Source organism: Ciona intestinalis, chromosome 5 (genome assembly GCF_000224145.3).
Source record: "Ciona intestinalis chromosome 5, KH, whole genome shotgun sequence".
Taxonomy (NCBI): domain Eukaryota; kingdom Metazoa; phylum Chordata; class Ascidiacea; order Phlebobranchia; family Cionidae; genus Ciona; species Ciona intestinalis.
This window is the reverse complement of record NC_020170.2, coordinates 3,769,601-3,788,263: the sequence shown is the minus strand read 5'-3', so window position 1 is coordinate 3,788,263 and position 18,663 is coordinate 3,769,601. Positions and strand designations below refer to the sequence as shown.

Below are 18,663 nucleotides of genomic sequence, written 5' to 3'. Positions count from 1 at the left end.
GCCTAAAGTATTGAAAATTTAAGATATTGCTTGCAGAGTTTCTTAGCAGGGATGATTATCGCGTTTTTTAGTCAACCGACTTTTAGTTGGTGTATATTTTTACATTTAGTCGGCTGACTTAAGTATGATTATCGCGTTTTTTAGTCAACTGAATTTTCGTTGGTGTATTTTTACATTTAGTCGGCTGACTTAAGTTTCTGGGCATTACTTATCATAGAAGTTAGTCAGTAGCCGAAAATGCCATCCCAGGTAAAGGTTAAGAAATATCTTCTGTTTTTTAAAAAGAATCTGTAAATGTTTATTGACTTTAACGATAAATGAGTCTCAGAACAAGTTGGTCAAAATCAGTTTTTAATTTTCCAAGTAAAATATTGGTTTTGAATTGATAAAACAAAAACTGTATAAAATACTACAACAAAGCAATTAAGTTCAAATAATAAAATATATATATATATCTATTGAATTTTCAATAAAAAAATAGAAACACCAAAACAAACAAAAAGAATTTAAAAATAAATAACTGCAACACAGTGGTGTTTACTTTATGGTGATGGTAAATAAATAAACAGCATTTTTCAAAAATTAAGTATAAATTACATACTATAATAAAAGCCAGAACAAAGCTAAAGTAATTAACATTATACACCAAACAACGTGATAGCAGCAAGTATAGAGTAGTGTAAAGTTTCAAACTACCAAATATCCCCATATGGTACGTCTCCTAGTGCCGTACAATGAACTAGGAGATGGGCGTGCAATAGCACTGAATGGCCGTAGACAAACACGCACATTGGTTAACACTGAAGCGAGTACATTTGTTGAGACATCGTCAAAAACTCCAAACACATCAAGGTGTCGAAGCTGTTTCAACTTTGAAAAGTGGCTGCAAATATAGGATTATAAGAAACATAGTATGGGTTTTAAATGCACAATTCAATGGCTGTATAACAGACAGCTTCATCATAAAAAGTAATTAATTAAGACTTACAGGTAACAGTTTGGACTGATTGCATAGCAGCGACTTAAATTAACAGAATCAAGAGTGTTCTGTACATTCATAATATGGTTAATGCTTTCTTCTGTTGTTTTGTTTGAATCGCTGATGTCAAGCTCTTGTAGTTCAGGACATCGTCTAACAATACTAGCCACGTGTCCATCTTTTAGAGTGTTAAGAAAACCTGACATATTCAAACGTCTGATATTGCGTGGAAGGCTCGAGATTATCTGTAAATTTAAAGATTTTTGTTTAGTTGACTTACCTTTTTCAAATGAGTTTAAATTTTGGCTTGCAGCAAAATTGGGTACATTTTTATTTCCTGATGTCAATATGACTCACCTGAGTTGGATCTGACTGGCACAAGTTAGTCCATGCCATGTTCAAATGTCTCAATTGACAGCAGGTTTCAAGTAGATGTATCATACCACTCTCTGTCATACCCTTGCACAGACATAGGTTTAATTTTTGCAGGAGTATACAACTCTGTAATGAACTGTGAATAGAAAACGTGTTATTAGTAAATACTTTACTACTTACTTACTGTAAAATGCTACTGTACATGCAGTGCACCTACCTTAGTACATTATGTGATATGGTTAACCCCTCAAGGCTAATGTTACGCAGTTGGTTACATCTCATAAGAATAATACAAAGTGAGTTATTGGATATATTTGCATTGGTCAAATCCAGCGAATGAATTGTGTAGTAGTACACCCGTGAGAATGGGTTAACCTGTGGGCTATAAAAACAGTGTTAACATATAGCTTCAAAACATTAAATTTAATTTAAATATGTTTTTTACCCTGCATCATCTCCAGTGTTTTGTATTATTTCAGCTGAGTTCAAACATAATGCTTGGACATCACGTTTTAATAAATTCTGTAATTGAACAAGTGAAATAATCCTCTTTGCCAAAGATACTTGTCTCCATAAAGTCTCATCTTTCCTGAAAATAAGAAAAGTAATTAGTAACCTTTAGGTTGAAGTATTGCTTTCTTTTGGGTACAGGGTTGCCTGTTACATATACTATTGATACACACACATATGCTGCTTGGAAATTACTTACGCTATCTTGTACCATCTCCAACACACACGTGAACAGATCACTTTGGTTTCTGAATTGCAGTATTTGAAGATTTTAATGAAGATCTCATCTGGCATCCGGTTAATCAAAGAGAAATCTGAAAAAATGGTGATTTTAAACACCCAGGCAACACTGTTAACACTATTCATGCAAAATGCTGTTTACCAACCTAATTTTGATGACTCACTACTGTTACTACACCAGCTACCGTTAAATGAATCCGTCAAGCACCTAACTTTCGGAAATTTTGAACCGTCATTAGTTTGCAGCAAAGATCGTTTTCTTTGAGCAACTGGCCTTTGATGTTTGACCATGCTTGCTGAATGGCTCATTATCGGCGTACTTTGTAACTTTAAATATTTATTTTTTGAAAGAATTTCTGATTTTTCTTGCTGGGGCGAGTGAATTTCTCCTATGATTCCCAAATCGTCAAATAATTCCCTTTCCTCATCCTTGTCCATTACCCAGTGTATTTTTGTCTTGGACGTTCTTGGTTTGTAAGCAGCCACCCGAGTATCCATGATGCTGCAGCTGTAAAAAAGGTACAATTTTTAAATTCAATATAATTTCATATAAAATCAGCTGCATAATTAGTATTGGTAATATTGTATTACTTGGCCTAAAATAAACCACTGTACATGGTAATATAGGTGTATCAACAAAATTAAATACATGCAGAAGAGGTATAATTTTGACTGTTCCTTTTATTGAACACTCAGGGCCCTGAATAATGTACCCCTTGGTCACCAGCCAATCGCATTACAATTCAGCTACGCGGGCATGAGCTACACTGGTTACCAGTTTAATATAGGATATGCATTATTGTGACAGCGGTGGGTAATAACCTTGCAACTTAAATCGTAATATTTAGATATACTATATCAAACTACTTACCAAACACCTTCGTTCCCACCTGGTTCAACTGAAACTATCTTAAATTCTTTACGGAGATTGGCATTTTAAAATTTAAATGCTACCGGTAAAACAACATAGAGGTATTATAAACGCTACGGAAATCGTATAAACTCGCGAACCGTTAAGAATCTGTCGGTGTTTTGTATACAATGTGACTACAGATTATATAAAGTAAAACATAAACACAAATCGTAAATTACAGGAACTTATACATATCTTGTTTATGGAATGGAAACCTATCGTGTGGAGCGAGATAATGAAGACGAAATGTCCGGAAATCAAAGTCCAGAAACGAATGTAAATTCGGTTGAAAGTCAGGACCTCGACGTGTATGCTGTTGGTGAACTTGCACTTCCATATGGCATTGTAAGTTGATTACAACATAATGTTGAATATTTTATTGTAAATGTTTTAATGACTGTCGTTTTGCTTTTGACTCTCTTCGTTGTTTCAATATTATGATTTTCGCTATCGTTTCCAAAAAAAATTTAAACAAAAAAACCCATAGTACGTAGTTGAACATTATAGGTATCGGATCTACTTAATAAATTCAATTCTGTGTAGGAAGAAAACTTCTCTTCGTTGTTTCAATGACATGATCTTCTCTATCGGTTCCAAAAAAAATGTTAAAACCATAGTACTTGGCACATAGTTGATCATTATAGGTACAAGATCTACCTAACAAATTCAATTCTGTGTAGGAAGAAAAAGAGAATGAAGTTATTTTTCTTGAACCAGGCATCGGGGAAGGGAAAAGATTACTGGCTGATAAATTGACCACAATCCCACAACTATTTGCTCTGATGAGGCAATTTGTTTCACCAGTTTGTGAGAATATTGGACTCATAGTTGATGAAGTAATGCTTTGAGTGGATGTAACTTATTTTATCCTCGGATGGCGCGAGTTGTTATAACATTTTTACCTATGTAACTTAATGGTACTTGAGGGGGAAATTTACATTTTTCCTGAACATTTATACTTTGATTGGGATTAAAGACCATTTTAATTTAATCGACTTAAACTATATTTGATTCTACCTAAGCAATTAAAGGTACATTACAGTTTTTGGGTGCTTTTTTGTACAAAAACAATCTATACAAATTCTCTAGTAAACATTAAAACATGCAAAAACTTGTTCAGATTTTCATATGTACAAACTTTTTTTTGGGGAGGGGGGAGAGTTATATCAAATAAACAGTTACATTCTGTAGATGTTACGCCGTGGTGTCGGAATCAACAGCATTGACTCAACTACCGGCATGTCCATGCTTCATTATGCAATCCAAGCATGTGCTTTATCTGGTAATCTTTATTAATTAATATTAATTTTAGCTTATATAATGCGCAATTTATTTGCAAAAAAGTATAAATATAAAAAAAAGGTTACAAATTTCGACTTTGTTTTGATCCAGGAAAACATGCGCTCAGTGTTGTTAAACGCCTGTTAAGAGATGGAGCAGACAGTAATCAACGTGGTGTTTACTCTGGAATGAATTCTTTGCATCTTGCTGCTTATTTTGATTTACCTTCTGTTGCTACTGTATTGCTTGATAATAAATATTCAGTAGTTGAAATTGAAAGTTTGTGCCACACATTTGATTACGGCACATCTCTGCACATTGCTGCATCCTGTTTAAGTTACTCAACGGTTCAAGTCTTATTACAGGTAAGGTAGAAGACCTGTCTTATATTACTTCTTATATGTTGTTTTTAAATCACAATTTAATAGCAATATGCATTATTTACATATAAAATAGAAATGCACATAAGATTTTATATACCAAAATGTTCATAAGTAATTGTAAACATGACACAAATTGTAAAGAAACTAAATAAAAGTAATTTTTGTTTTTTAAATAATTCATCAGTTACAGCCCAAAGTTTTCAAACTTGGCCTCAACCAAATCATCGAGTCCAATCTTAAACATGGTAAAAAAATAATTTAAGATATAATAAATTTGTTTTTTTTAGAATGGGGCATCAGTTACAGCTCAAAATGATGCAGGACTTACTCCTCTTCTTTCCATCCCTCTTCAGTCTTCCAATGAAGAGGATGCAACAAAAGCAGAGAAAATACAAACTTTGATGTAAATATTTTAATACTTAGTAGGACATATTGTGTAGTGGTGTTTAATATGAACATAGTGCATATATTGATTGAACCAGCAATATTTTAGGATTTGGTTTTACATGTGAAGATATATATTCATTTTTGTCCAATTTTTTTTTCTACGACATGAAGTTACACTGCAAAGAAAGCTAATGAACATGTGATTTTTGCCAACTTAATCCTACAACTAGTAACTACTCCACTACCACTACAACATACATTTCAGAGAAAACTTTGTTCCTGCTTCGTATTCCAAACAAGTGACAAAGTACAAAGCTTTGTTGGGTTCAATGGTTGGTTTTAGCGTTCCTAAAAAGGAAGGTGGAGTGACTGTTTCATTTGACAAAATGACTGGTAAGCGACTAGGTGTACTTAATTGCAACTTTTAAATTTTTCGGAACTAGTTTCACAAAATATTAAACTATTTCTTTATTTTGAATTATTATCATGGTAGTGTTATATAACCCTATGGTCACTGATAGGTTATCTAATTTGTCAGCCATATAAAAAAATAATAATTGCCTTTAAAGTTACATACAGCAGATACGTGGTAGCTTTAAGCGCACATAGGGTGTATGAAACAGAACAACAGTGTCGTTTTCCCGCGGCACGAGGACATTTATTTATTTTAACAGCTGTATCTACATATTTTTTAAATTTGTTTTTCCACTAATGCAGGAATACTAAGATATGTAGGAAGTTTACCATCGTCCAGTGTAGAATGGGCAGGAATTGAACTTGACTCCCCAAAAGGAAAAAACAATGGAACTCTTGCAGGACGTACTTATTTCAGGTAATCACAAAATATTTTATTTTTTTATTTTTGTCTAGATACATTAACACATTTTGTTTTTAAGTTTGAATTTCTGGACTAATTATTTATTTATCTTATTAGGTGTAAGCCTGATTATGGAATATTTGTTCCATTATCAAACATAGCCGTCCAAGGAAAAGAAACTGTAAGACAGAGTAGTTCTCGAAAATCTACTAGCAAAGGTATGGTTTTATATAGGAATTTTAAAAAACACTTGGTATTCCAAAGGCACTAAAAATTGGACACTTTTTCCAAAAAATCAAAACCAACAGTTTTTGAGGCTTGATATAAGCTGTATTCTCAGTTTACTATATGATAATTCAAACTATATAAAATCATAAAGATATTTTTATTAAATGTTCCAAAGAATTGAACAACATACTTTTATTTAATGCTTTGTTCATGGCCTTTCAAGATCATTTGTGTTCATAGGGAGACGAAAAAAATCTGAATCTCCAGAGTTTAGTGTTGGGGATCGGGTCAGTGTTGCCAAATCGAAAACAGGAACCGTTCGTTTCATTGGGAAAACCCAATTCGCTTCAGGTTTCTTACAAAAATATTCATGCAACACTGGAGTTCGTAAATTCCCCAATGTAACCAGCAGTGTTTCCAGGTACATGGTGTGGAATTGAATTAGATGATGGTAACACTGGTAAAAGTGATGGAAGCATTGATGGTGTCCGATACTTCAAGTGTCCAGAATCAAAAGGAATCTTTGCTCTCCCTTCCATGTTAACAAATCTTGATTGTAAGTGAAGAAAAAAAAATGTTAGTAGAATAATTCAATTTTTATGTTTAACACTGTTTTTAATTACAGTAACCCCAACTGAGTCAGGACCTACTGATGTTCTCTCTTCCCATCCAAGGTTTGTAACCAGCAGTCTCATTGTACTAAAACCTGGATCAAACCGCAATAATATCTTTAAAACACTGCGTAATGCTTTCTGTGTTTATAATCTGTTTAGTTCTAAGCTAATGAGGTCCTACACTGTGCTATGCCAGGGGCTCTAATATTTAGGCTATACTTCAAATCTGAGATTTCGTTCTATTAACCTCACACCCAGTGTGCTACAATCCATTACCCTTATATTTATTATCATTATTCACCAACAGTAAGCAGAGAGAGTTGCTTCAACCTGGTTTGACAGTCGATATTCAAGGAAATAAAAAGCAACAAACAGCTGTCATAAGGTAACGATTCGCATTAATAAAAACACTTTTTGTTTCTATATTTTTTGTATCCAAATAAACTTTTTGTCATAGATTTGTAGGAGAAACAAAATTTGCTGCGGGAGTTTGGGTTGGGCTTGAACTTTCTGCTGCTACTGGTCGTAACGATGGCTCTGTGAAGGGAACTCGTTACTTTTCGTGCCAACCTAACCATGGTATCATGTTGCGACCATCAAGGGTGTGGTACAGGGGTGTAAACGGAGATCATTTATTGCCGTAATAAATATGACTATAGTTGTTAGAGGGGGTGCTAGTATATATAAGGGTGTATGGACAGTCACTGTGCACTGCTTTAATATTTGTTTTTGAATTTCGTGGAATTAGAAATGCATTTACTGATGGAGGTGTTAAGAAACAAAATAGGAAGGGTCCAAACCTGCATTTATGATAAAGAGGTCACTTTCAACATTATTTATAATTTTCATTCATATAACTCCCCGGATTCTATACTGAAACATGTCTGTCAAACATGTAAGTGCACAGTGACCAACACCTTATATAAATGTATATATATATATATATATATATATATGACCAGACTCCTTTGTGCAAAGTAGGCCAATGTAGTACATGGTGCAGCATTAAATATTAGAAGTCATTATACTGTAGTTTGTTCTAGTTTTCTTTAGATTACAAAGTATGCATATGAATTAAGTTAAGTCACAAACTCTATCTGTAAAATGTTTATGCACTTACTGTGTTGTTGCTGATACACTGTAGTCTTTGAGGTACCTTTAACTTACTCTTTCCTTTATTTTCACAATATATCTCAGCGAAACTTAAATAAAAACATAAAAATTAATGAACTGTAATATTAGAAAATATAAAAGTCAGTTTAAATCGCCGTTAGGGCTAACTGCGGTTATGTAATCATTTTCGACTGCGTTTTGCTGTGATGTAAGAGTCCATACTCCATTCTCTTCGTCCTGGTTCATATCGTTGTCTTGATGCAAAAAATCATCTGTTGTGTCATGGGAGTCATTATGATCATCTTTCATGGACGAGGACTGCATGAGAAAACCTTGAGCTAAGTTTTGAGCTATTTTAAATGTATAGACACTTTTAAACAAAATGTGTTAAATTTGGCTAATGAATTTTTTAAGTACAAGCATTGTTTATAAAGTTGGAAATCAGCTGTTGGTCAAAAGTGGCTTTATTAATAAATATCATACCTGAGAAATCAACATGTCTCTATGAAAACTGTAGTCACTTGTTGACAGAGTGGTTGCAAGTTCTGATCCATTGGCGCCCAAGCTCATAGCTTCACCCACAGTAACATAATCTGTTTGTGGCATTTCACTGTCGTAAGAAAATGTAGATTTCGACTGCTCTTCATTATCATCAGATGATCGATTAATGTTGTTTTCTCTCGCTCTTCCAGGGTATAATTGATCCACAGAATCCATTGAACCAAATTCTAAGATAGGCTCCAAATTTTCACCATTATCTCTGGCATGCTCGTTGCAGTCTGGTCCACTATCAGCAGGATGATTAGGCTGGTCAACCTCAGCTACATATGAAGCCAAAGACCCCTTGTAGTTTAAATCTGATGACTGAAACAGCGAATCACCTTCAGTTGAGTATTTCCCGTACCACGACTCCCCTCGTAATCTGTGATGGGTGAATCTACATTGACTGGTATTGCTGTCTGGAAACACAAATATATTGGGGGTGGCATCATCACTATTGGCTTCTGGCACAAATGTTGGGCTGCCATCCATTCCAACCGCTATCCTTGTGTACGTAATCATTGGAGAAGAATCAGAATCCCTTGCAGAAGTATTTGTGTGGTGATCACTGTTTTGTACTCTGTTGGGTTGTCTGCAATATCTACAAATGCACCATCAGTTGTATTTCTAATTGACTATAATGTTAAAATTCAACAAAACAAGCAGAAAAATTTTACAAAATCATGTAAAAACTGAAACTAAGTCAAAACTAATGCTCTAATGTGATACATTTTAAATTTTCATAATAAAACTACCAAAAGTTATTACCTGACATATGATTCTAGTCCTGTGCTTCTGCTGGTCACGCTTTCACAATAACTAGAAGCTCTCCTTCTTGTTGGTCGTTCCAAACCCCCCAAGTTTAACTGGGCTGTTGCCCGTGGATACAAAAGTGATCTCCAAGAGCTTGTACCTGATGATATTTGCCCACTCACATCCCTACTGTCCGTCAACAAAGGAGACACAACACTGTATGCCATGAATGTGGAGTAAGTATAGGTTGAGTCTACATTAGTCCCACCAGATTCACTGTCATTGGACTGTAGGCCAAGATCTTCAATAGGATCTGAAAATGATTTATTTATATCAAAATCTTAAAAATGATTAAGATTCGAAAAAAAAATGTGTTTAATGAAATGCTTCAGTTAGAAATTCACGATAAAGCACTGTGGACAAAAAACGCTAATTTTCACATAAAAAAAAAACAAACTTACCTTGATTTGTATCTGAGGTTATGCTGCTGTTGTTGTTGTTGTTATGATTGTGATCACTAGTTACAGACGTTCTGTTGTTTGCGTTGGTAGAATTTGCTTTATTTTCAGGGCATGGATTCACATATGTTATGTCACGAATGTCTGCAGCAACTTCATCAACTAAATCGTTGTCTCTGAGAAAAAAGGATGGAGTTAAAATGATGATCGCCTGCCTCGAACCCAGAGGTAATGGATTCAAGACTCGTCGCTGCCACCACTGTGGGTGTATGTGTCCTTGTGCAAGGCAATTGCTCAACCCAGTGGTCACTAATTGGTTGTCCAAATTATAAGCACAAAAAAAATAATCACCTACAAAGTAACATACTTGGTAACTCGTAAACTGCCGCAAGGTTTATTCATTCAGTTATAAACACCCATGCATATAGATAGTTCCAATGTTTTTGTAATATACAGAGACATTACAGTTATTCTATGAACAGAGTGACGTTTATTTTTTTTTTAAATAAAAAGAATGTATTTTATTTGACGTCCTTTTTTAAGCAAATTAGGACCAAATAAGATGTCCCTTCAAAGTTTGAATAGTATACCATTCCTTCACCTTGAACTAAATGATTGCAAACTGAGATTTGAAATAGCAGGATTGACACAATCAATGCTTGCCACATCTGTGGTGAAGCCAATGTATATGTTTGGTTCTGGTACTGGGGGCCATATTTTCTCCCTTAATGCTTTTTTAATTTTCTTCCGGTGATAGTGTGCCAATGCAAACGTTGCAACCAGAGCTGCAATCCCAAAAGCAAGACCAATCATCAAGCCAACATCAATTGGTGTGATAGGGCCTTGCACTAAAATTACGTACAATGTCAAATTATATAACCAATACACTTGATATAGCATACAGATTATATAACCAATACACTTGATATAGAGATAAAATATGTAATATCAAAATACACTATTATTGGTGAATTAGGAAGTGTCACCGTGCAAAACACCAAGTTTTTTAGTGTATTTGGTATACTGTATGTACAAGGAAAAACAATTTACTAACCTGCAACATACATTGCACATGGCATTCCTTCAATGTAGCTTGAATTGCCATAGAGCTTTGTTTGGTCATCATTTATATTATATGCAGATACTTCTGCCCAATAAATTGATTGGTTATTTGAATCGGAACAAGTAATGTCTGTGTCAATAGAAGTTTTGGTAGTTTGAACTTGGGGTGGTGTCTTGGTTGTATCTTCATTTTTGATGCCATATTGAACAAAGTAACCTCCAATGTTTCCATTTTTGTGTCTTGGTTGGGACCATGTCAATGTTAGAGGATTTACCCATTGAAATCTCTCTGGCTTACTTGGTGCTAAAAATTAATAATAAACTGTTAGATATGCATATCTGGCACCATACACCCTGCCCTACTGTCTGAAAACAATCTTTCTATATTGCTGATGAATAGATTTATTATACAGTAATTATTTTAAACAAAACCAACGCTTATAATTTTACCTCCAGCAATAGTTTCACCAGAAATGACATCTTCAGAAAGCTGATAACAAGTTGTTGGTGTTCCAGCGGATGAACTACAACAAGCATGAAGGCCAAACTCATAACTGGTTGACCCATACAAATTATCCGTAATTTGTAAAGATTTTGAGCCTTGTGTGCAGTTTCCTACCTACACAATGTATTTAAGGTAACCACATGTGAAAACTACAAATAAATGCCAGTGTAAATATAGAAAAATTGTAATATTATCACGTTACTGTAAATATGCACTATTGAACAAGCTAAAATAGATCCTTAGAAAATATGAACTTGAAAATGTATTATAGCTCATATATAATGTAATACTACTAAACGGTATGTGGTATCAGTTTTAATCTTTCTTTTTAATACCTGTTGATGAAAAGATGTTTCAGGTGGACAGGGATAATTACTAGTGCATTCAGCACCGGCAAATGGTTTGTATAAAACATATAAACTTAGGCCATGGTGCAAATTTTCACAAAATTTTTCCGCCAGTTGCCAATTAACTTGAACTTCATATTTGTTTTGAGATGTGAGGGCAGAAAATGTTGTAACTTTTTCCAGAGTAGGTTCATCTGAAAATGACAGCAAATTATGTTTTGAATAACTATGCAAATTAATTTAAATAAAAACAATTTAATTTTTTAACAAATTTTAGTTTAAATTTGGGGATCTAGAATCTCTTTGTTTTCTTTTTATTAGCGAAAACCATATTTTAGTATAATATTTATATTTTTTGCATAATATACTACATAATGTATCAACAATCCAATACACATAACACTTACACAGAGTTGCCTTGCTGGAAAGAGACATAGTAATTATTTCTTGAATTCCATCCACCATATTTCGTGAAACGAAACCAAAATATCCATAACATGGAGAAGGATTGGAAAAATTGAAGGTAACTGTTTCAGTTGAACATTGAACCTGTACTTGTTCTTGTATCGCAGTTTCAAAAAAGTTACTTTCACCATCAGTAGATCTGTATTTACAAGATAATTATTACCTTTTACAATGTGCATAAGTATTAGTTTATACTAGTAATGTCTATACCTTTTAAACTGTGTATAATATTAGTTAATTATTAGTAAATGGTATCTATTATGATTTACAATATTTTCTCTGCTATTCTTGTTAAGCGCGGTTTTAATTTGAAAGGTAGTCTTATATTTGCTATATTTTATTTATTGTGAAAGGGGTATAAATAACAGTTCTTATAAAATAAGGTATTTTATTTCAAAAATCCGTCAAGAAAGTTACACAAGTAACACATAATACCTTAAATTTGAGTAAATTCCCACATTACATATGCTAGAGGATGATTCAGTAAACGCCCAGGTTGTTTCTGCAGTATTAGCATGAAAGGATAAGTTAACCTTCTGCACAGGTGAAGGAGCTGAAATGGTAAAAAAAGAATGAGAAAACAGTAATGGAGAATTCTGTAAACATGTATGTGTGAGATAATGGAACTAAAATTTAACTTATTAGAAACCAGTACAAGTCGATGAGAATTATAAAACGCATATGATAAACATTAAAATGATTTTAACCTACCAGCACTTAGATTGACAGTTTCAGTTACAGTCCCAGAACAGCCAATTGAGTTGCAATATGTCCCACTGACGAAGAAGTTGTATCCTGGGTTGGTCAACTCATAGGTATAGTGTGTTGTATGAGATGGGAAGTTTAACTAAAAGCCAATTGAAGCATTTGTTGGTTATATAATACATGGTTTGTTCATTTATATGCCCAGAAAATATATTAAGCTAGTTAAACTATTAAATAAAAAAAATTAGCTATTTAAACTCTTACAGTTATTTTATGGAAGCTGGTAAATATATAGTAGGATGGGGGAAGATGGGACACTTTTTCATTCTATTTTCTCGTACATTTTGGTAGTAAACAAAGGACATTCAAAGAATTATAAAACCTTGTCCTCGCGACTTTCATAGACCGTTGTTAATTGTTTAAAACACGAACAGGATATTTATATATTTTGTGCTAAAGGTGTCCCATCTTCCCCCACCCCACTATACATAATGCAAGTTTTAAATTATATTATACTTAAACAGTAGAAAGAAAAAAAAGGGTCCAAACGGGTAAATGAAATGAAACCATAGGCGCCTAACATGGGTATGCGTATAAATCATGAAAATATATTAGAGTACCCAGTCTAAATGCATAAACAATTTAATATCTTACAAACATGTCTTAAAATAAACACTATACAGTAAAGATAACAAACTTTTATCCTTTAAAACTTATGCGCATATGAATGAAACCAACAATATATTAATATACCAAACATCTAGTATTTAATATACAACATTATTTAAATAATTACCACTTCGTGGTTACAATTGATCTTGTAGTAAAATGTGGCATCATCAGGGCGACCATATTGTTGCCAATCCAGTTTTAACTCAATCAAATTTTGAGTCACATCATTTGTAGCTACTATGTGTAGAAACTCAAATTCAGTGCTTGGAGCTGGAAAAAATGTTCACTTTTGCTTGTTTTGAACTTGAATGTTAATGGTATTTTCTTTATTAAGAAAGAGATTGCTTGTGCATTGTTTAGTCCTCTTGTAATAATAATAGTGTTTCAACACTTTTTGAGTTTTATATTGTAATATGAGAATTATATTATAAATTTTAGTAAAGTATAAATATGTCTTGTAATATTGATTATCAGGTTGATTACATTGGATTAAAATTGTCTCATAAGATAATAATGCATGTGAAAAAGTGTTTTAATGTTTGAAAATAAGAGTCAGTATATCAGTTTGTAAAATATTGTTGATAGTCTGAAAGATACTTTGTGGCAATTGTTTGTTTTTTTTCTTTTCTATGTATAATATACCTAGCAGCAACAGCATATACAATACATGTATTAGTGTAAATTCTATAACAATAGTTTAAAATCTGATTGAATGTTGGTAAAAAATTATCTTTAAATTATAATATTCGTGCACTTTTTATAAAATTTTAGCAAAACACTATAATTTCATAAAAAGCAAAACACGTCTTGTCTTCTTTTTACCAAAAAGTTCTATTTCATTAGTACACACCAGTATTCGCTGTAGTTTGTAACACTTCTTCACTCCAGTCACTCCAGAACCCACCATACCATGAATCAGCTGGTTTAGCTGCCACTTGTACCTCATACTGTGTGTTAGGGTGCAGGTTTATGATACGAGTTGTTAGGTCTGGAATTCTTTCGTCATTCTGTATTGAAATAAAATCAAAATTTATTTCTTCTTGCATAGAGGGACAAGAATTGGAAATATAGCACATTACAAGTTGTCATATATGTATGTAAAACTTTTTTAATGTTTTTTTTTTTTATTTGTTAATGACCGGTAATAGGAATGGAGCAATTTTTTTTCTTGAGTGCCTTGCCCAAAGATTGTATAAAAGTTATATTTAGTAAAAAAACTTGGGTGTTTAGGAAATACAATTTAAACACAGTACAGTTTTTAAATTACTGCTATGATTCACACGGATGCTTCTGTTTTTATTTTTAATGAATGAATTTTTGTTTTTTACTGAATGAATGATGTAACTTGCTTTATCTTTGTATGGCGGGAAAATGAAATTTGTTATAACACAGGTGTTTTGTTTCATACACCTCGTGCCCACTTACGAGATACCATGAATGTTACTTGTGGGTGGTAATTTTTGATTTATGTATGGCTGATGATTTGGACAACCCAATAGTGACCACTGGGTTAGAGGCAGACTGGCTAACTACAAATAGACACATCGTCGGAATAATAATCAATAGAAACTCACTCAATCCAATTTTCTATAACATATATTTTGTACCAAGAAAAATAATATTTACATGCCAGATGTCATCACTGTTTGCGATGCGGTGTCGAGTTTTATATTCAAGATTCAAATAACCCCTGGTGTCTGTTGGCTTTGCCCATTTTACTAACAGGCTAGAGGATTGAGTGCCAGAACCTTCACAGTAGATGACTGTGACATTGGAAGGGGGGCCTGTTTTCACTGTCGATATAAAACACATAGTTATCGGGACTTAAAATAAGGTAAGCATGCATTTTTATTCATGCAAAATAGCCACAACATGCAAAAAAATGTTAAAACCTGTGTAATTAGATGCTTTTTAAAACAATTTGAAGCTTGATTTAAAAGTTGTGCCTTATTTTAAAGATGCATGCAATAGAAACAGTGTTTTTCATTATAAAGAGAGTTCAGAAAGTTGGGGCTTTCATTTAAAGCATACTTGAACTAAAACAGCTTTATATTGTTAAATGAAGTTGTGATATATTTTTATGTCGTTTCAAAACGTGTTATATTTCAGGCCCATTTACTTGTTACTGTTGTTAGTATTTCACCAATGTGTATTTGTCTACCAAAATAATTACCCCACATAAAAGGATGCTCATTGTATTTCCTAGTACGCACACTTCCAAGTTGGTTGGTACCAACAGCCGACAGAATGTATTTCTTTGAATGTATAAAAACGTCTGATTCTTTTTGCGGAGTTTTTACGATGACGGGGCAGCACCCTACTCGCGCTGTGGTGCCGTACTTAGTTATGACTTGCTTCGTATTGCAAACGATGGTTCGGGGGTCTGATTCGGGACTTTGTATTACTGTAGATGTTTTATCATCCCAATATCCTAATGATCTGTGAGTTAAGGAAACGTGCAATAACTTTGCAGTAATATATAAACCGTGTAATGTGCTATTTTCTATATTCTGGAAGGCAATTTCGCAAACTTTTGCTACTCTATTAATTTAGATTTAGGACTATTTTAGTTGCTGTCCTTCGAAAACGCAAAATACCGTTGTTTTTTAGAGTCAATGCAACGAGTGTTCGGTTACGGGAATTTCTACAGCGGTAGATCCCCACGAGTGTTGCCACATAACATAGCCTAAAAATGCTTTATAATATTTAAAATTGAAAAACAGTATAGATGACGTCGGTTGCGTAGGCTAATCACTTAAAAAGAGGTACCTTCCGCTATTTACCCAAACGTTTTGAGATCATTTCAATTTACAAAGTCCGAGCGCTTCGGCAATCGTTTAAATAAAACATATTTCTTGGCTCTGTGGGGTAAGATGGGATACCGTTAGCACCTAAATCCCGTATTTCCTGATTGTGTTTTTAACAATTAACAATGCTTTAGAGTCGTGAGGATGCCATTATTTAATTCTGTAAATATTCTTTGGTTAACACCAAATGGGCCAAAAAAGGAAAGTGAAAACATGTCCCATCTTTCCCCAACCTATTACACAGCAGAAAAGATAACGACAATTTCAGCAAATTACCACATTCTGATTGGCCTAAACAAATTAACCGTTGTTGGCTAGTGAATTATTTTTCAATTGAATTACAATTCCAACGATTAATAGTAACTTCTATAAACAGCGTACCAGCTTTACATGGTGTGTATGTCACCAAATCAGAGACAGATTCACCAAGATCATTTGCAGCTGTGACGTTCATAGCATATTCACGATTATAATAGCTAGTTACGTCCAAACCGATGCAGTTTGACATTGAGCTAACGTTTTCGATTCCTTCTTCGTAACTACTGGGACAAACTTGCTTTAAACATTTTACCAGAAACGTTAAATTTATCTATTATTACTTTCGTGCAAATCCAGCAATGCATGCTGGCCGTTAAGTTATGAAGTAGAACGCTTGGTCTTTATTTTATCAGAGTCGCCTGTTATAATTACAAACCTCATGTTACCGAATCAAATGACACACGCCCGTCAAATCATATAAAAATAAACATAAAGTCAACTCTCTTATAAATACCAGTTATATTCGCATGCAACCTTACGAAACAGTATTTTTAAATTTGCTCCCGTAGTTACCATACACAATGTATAATACCAAATTGCCCTTCTGGTGAATGACGTAAACTTTGTTTTACCTACGTTTGATCTGCCATACGCGATACATCATCAGGGTCACAGCTTCATAACCTTGACGTTTTTTTATCACTTACTGAATAGTGTATGTTACAGTGTATGTTGCGTTCAGATAAGTCTCTCTTCCTATATCCCAACAACACGTCATGATAGATAGCATTCCGTTGGTTTCGCAATGTATTTCTCGTGGCGTGTCCGGAGGATCTATAATTTGTTTTAGAGTATTAATTATTCACGGTTTTAAAGCATGATATAAAATATGTGGGAATTTAAATATGATTTCAATTTATCGGTGCGCCTGCCACTAATCCAGAGATTACGGGTTCGAGGCTTGTCTCTGCTAATATTGTGAGCGTTGTGTTCTTGAGTAAGGGAAATTTAATGATAATTATTCCAACCCAGTGGTCCCTTATCGACTGTCCAAAGTGTCAGCCATACATAAAAATAATCGCCACAAAGTTACATCTTGTGTTATAATACTGTCGTAAAACAAAACAAAAAGAAAACAACAGAAGAAACTCACATCCGACAAATAAATTTGTTTCATTGATTTTATTCTCCTGTGATAGCATCCGTATGATCCTCTGTCTGTTAAGCTTACATTGTGTATAGTTAGTTGTGAACTCATGTACTCGGTCGAGTTTGTAGTTTGAACAGAACCTTTTCCATCTTCGATTTCTCGCCACGCTGCTTCCGACTATATTGAAAATGTTTATAAATGACATTCCTTGAAAGAGTCTGTATTTATTTTCAGTCTATACAAAGTAGGGCGGGAGAAGATGGGACAGGTTTTTATTCTATTTTCTCATCCCATTTGGTAGTAAAAAAACGAACATTCAAGAAATTACAAAACCGTATCCTCAGCATGACTCCTAAAGTGACTTCACTATACTATGCTGGTACAATTGTTTCGCCGATCTATATGAAAGTCTTAAATGTCCCCGTATATTATTAAACTATATAACTAAGTGTTTGTGCATTAAAATATTGCTAGAGTTATGCGTACTAAAAGTTATATCGCCTATGATTTCAACTCCTACCGTTTTATAAAAACTAATATGTCTTCTTTAAATGTGTGACTAGTATAGTACCGTGGGGTAAGATGGGACACCTTTAAAACGTAATATCCTAGTATCCGGATCGTGTATTAAACAATTAAAAAACGGTCTATGGAAATCGTAAGGATTCGGTTTTGTAATTCTTTGAACGTTCTTTGTTTACTACTAAATGGGAAGATAAAATGGATTCAAAATGTGTCCCATATACCATAGCATACCAGGTACTGCTACCAATATAATCTATCATAATACAAGTTCAAAGCGACAACACACTATAAGTGTTATAGTTTTAAAATACTGTAACAATTTAAAATACACAGTTTACTTTACTAAGGTTTCTTACCTCTGGTTTCCATTTCCATTTAATCTGACCTTCTACTGGTGTCGTGGTTTCATTGAACTGCACCACGCAGGTAAACACGGCATTGCCTCCCATTTCTATCGTTATATTTCCCCCCTCACAACTCGCAATGGTGAACAGTACGCATATTAAGACAACAACAACAACAACCAAAAATCTCCCGTCACGTGTACGTCGCGTCATTTTATAAAACTCATCAAAC

At 33.8% G+C, this 18,663-nt stretch overlaps 3 protein-coding genes across 3 annotated transcripts; 1 reads left to right on the top strand and 2 right to left on the bottom strand.

Moving 5' to 3' along the window:
- Nucleotides 1-273: 273 nt before the first annotated feature.
- On the bottom strand, nt 274-3,068 carry LOC100177208 (S-phase kinase-associated protein 2). The gene is made up of 8 exons (XM_002124382.5): nt 2,976-3,068; nt 2,251-2,612; nt 2,064-2,178; nt 1,800-1,943; nt 1,572-1,736; nt 1,337-1,490; nt 989-1,224; nt 274-883 (listed from the first exon to the last, which is right to left on the bottom strand). The coding sequence occupies exons 2-8, from the start codon at nt 2,600-2,602 to the stop codon at nt 688-690; spliced, it is 1,362 nt and encodes a 453-aa protein (XP_002124418.1). The 5' UTR covers nt 2,603-2,612; nt 2,976-3,068; the 3' UTR covers nt 274-687.
- Nucleotides 3,069-3,087: 19 nt separating this feature from the next.
- On the top strand, nt 3,088-7,930 carry LOC100179554 (CAP-Gly domain-containing linker protein 4-like). Its single transcript, XM_026834607.1, has 13 exons — nt 3,088-3,362; nt 3,698-3,853; nt 4,209-4,299; nt 4,410-4,663; nt 4,969-5,084; nt 5,334-5,461; nt 5,786-5,900; nt 6,003-6,103; nt 6,354-6,464; nt 6,535-6,669; nt 6,739-6,787; nt 7,035-7,112; nt 7,185-7,930. The coding sequence occupies exons 1-13, from the start codon at nt 3,225-3,227 to the stop codon at nt 7,369-7,371; spliced, it is 1,659 nt and encodes a 552-aa protein (XP_026690408.1). The 5' UTR covers nt 3,088-3,224; the 3' UTR covers nt 7,372-7,930.
- gp130-like (class I cytokine receptor glycoprotein 130-like) lies at nt 7,104-18,644 on the bottom strand. Its single transcript, NM_001114127.1, is given in 16 exon segments — nt 7,104-7,264; nt 7,848-8,158; nt 8,324-8,981; nt 9,149-9,446; nt 9,595-9,767; nt 10,193-10,478; nt 10,646-10,950; nt 11,361-11,450; nt 11,834-12,109; nt 12,678-12,817; nt 14,196-14,354; nt 14,974-15,140; nt 16,536-16,696; nt 17,120-17,246; nt 17,644-17,797; nt 18,444-18,644. Coding segments are annotated over 15 exon segments (3,372 nt in total). The 3' UTR covers nt 7,104-7,264; nt 7,848-7,981.
- Between the last annotated feature and the right edge of the window lie 19 nt (nt 18,645-18,663).

What these genes read in the sequence shown, in the direction of transcription:
- LOC100177208 (XM_002124382.5), bottom strand. Translation starts at nt 2,602, where the DNA reads ATGGATACTCGGGTGGCTGCTTACAAACCAAGAACGTCCAAGACAAAA. An exon ending in TGGAGATGGTACAAGATAGC is followed by an intron (nt 1,944 to 2,063) that starts GTAAGTAATTTC and finishes TCTTATTTTCAG; the next exon opens with GAAAGATGAGACTTTATGGA. An exon ending in ATATCACATAATGTACTAAG is followed by an intron (nt 1,491 to 1,571) that starts GTAGGTGCACTG and finishes TTCTATTCACAG; the next exon opens with TTCATTACAGAGTTGTATAC.
- LOC100179554 (XM_026834607.1), top strand. Translation starts at nt 3,225, where the DNA reads ATGGAAACCTATCGTGTGGAGCGAGATAATGAAGACGAAATGTCCGGA. An exon ending in CGGTTCAAGTCTTATTACAG is followed by an intron (nt 4,664 to 4,968) that starts GTAAGGTAGAAG and finishes TGTTTTTTTTAG; the next exon opens with AATGGGGCATCAGTTACAGC. An exon ending in GAGAAAATACAAACTTTGAT is followed by an intron (nt 5,085 to 5,333) that starts GTAAATATTTTA and finishes CATACATTTCAG; the next exon opens with AGAAAACTTTGTTCCTGCTT.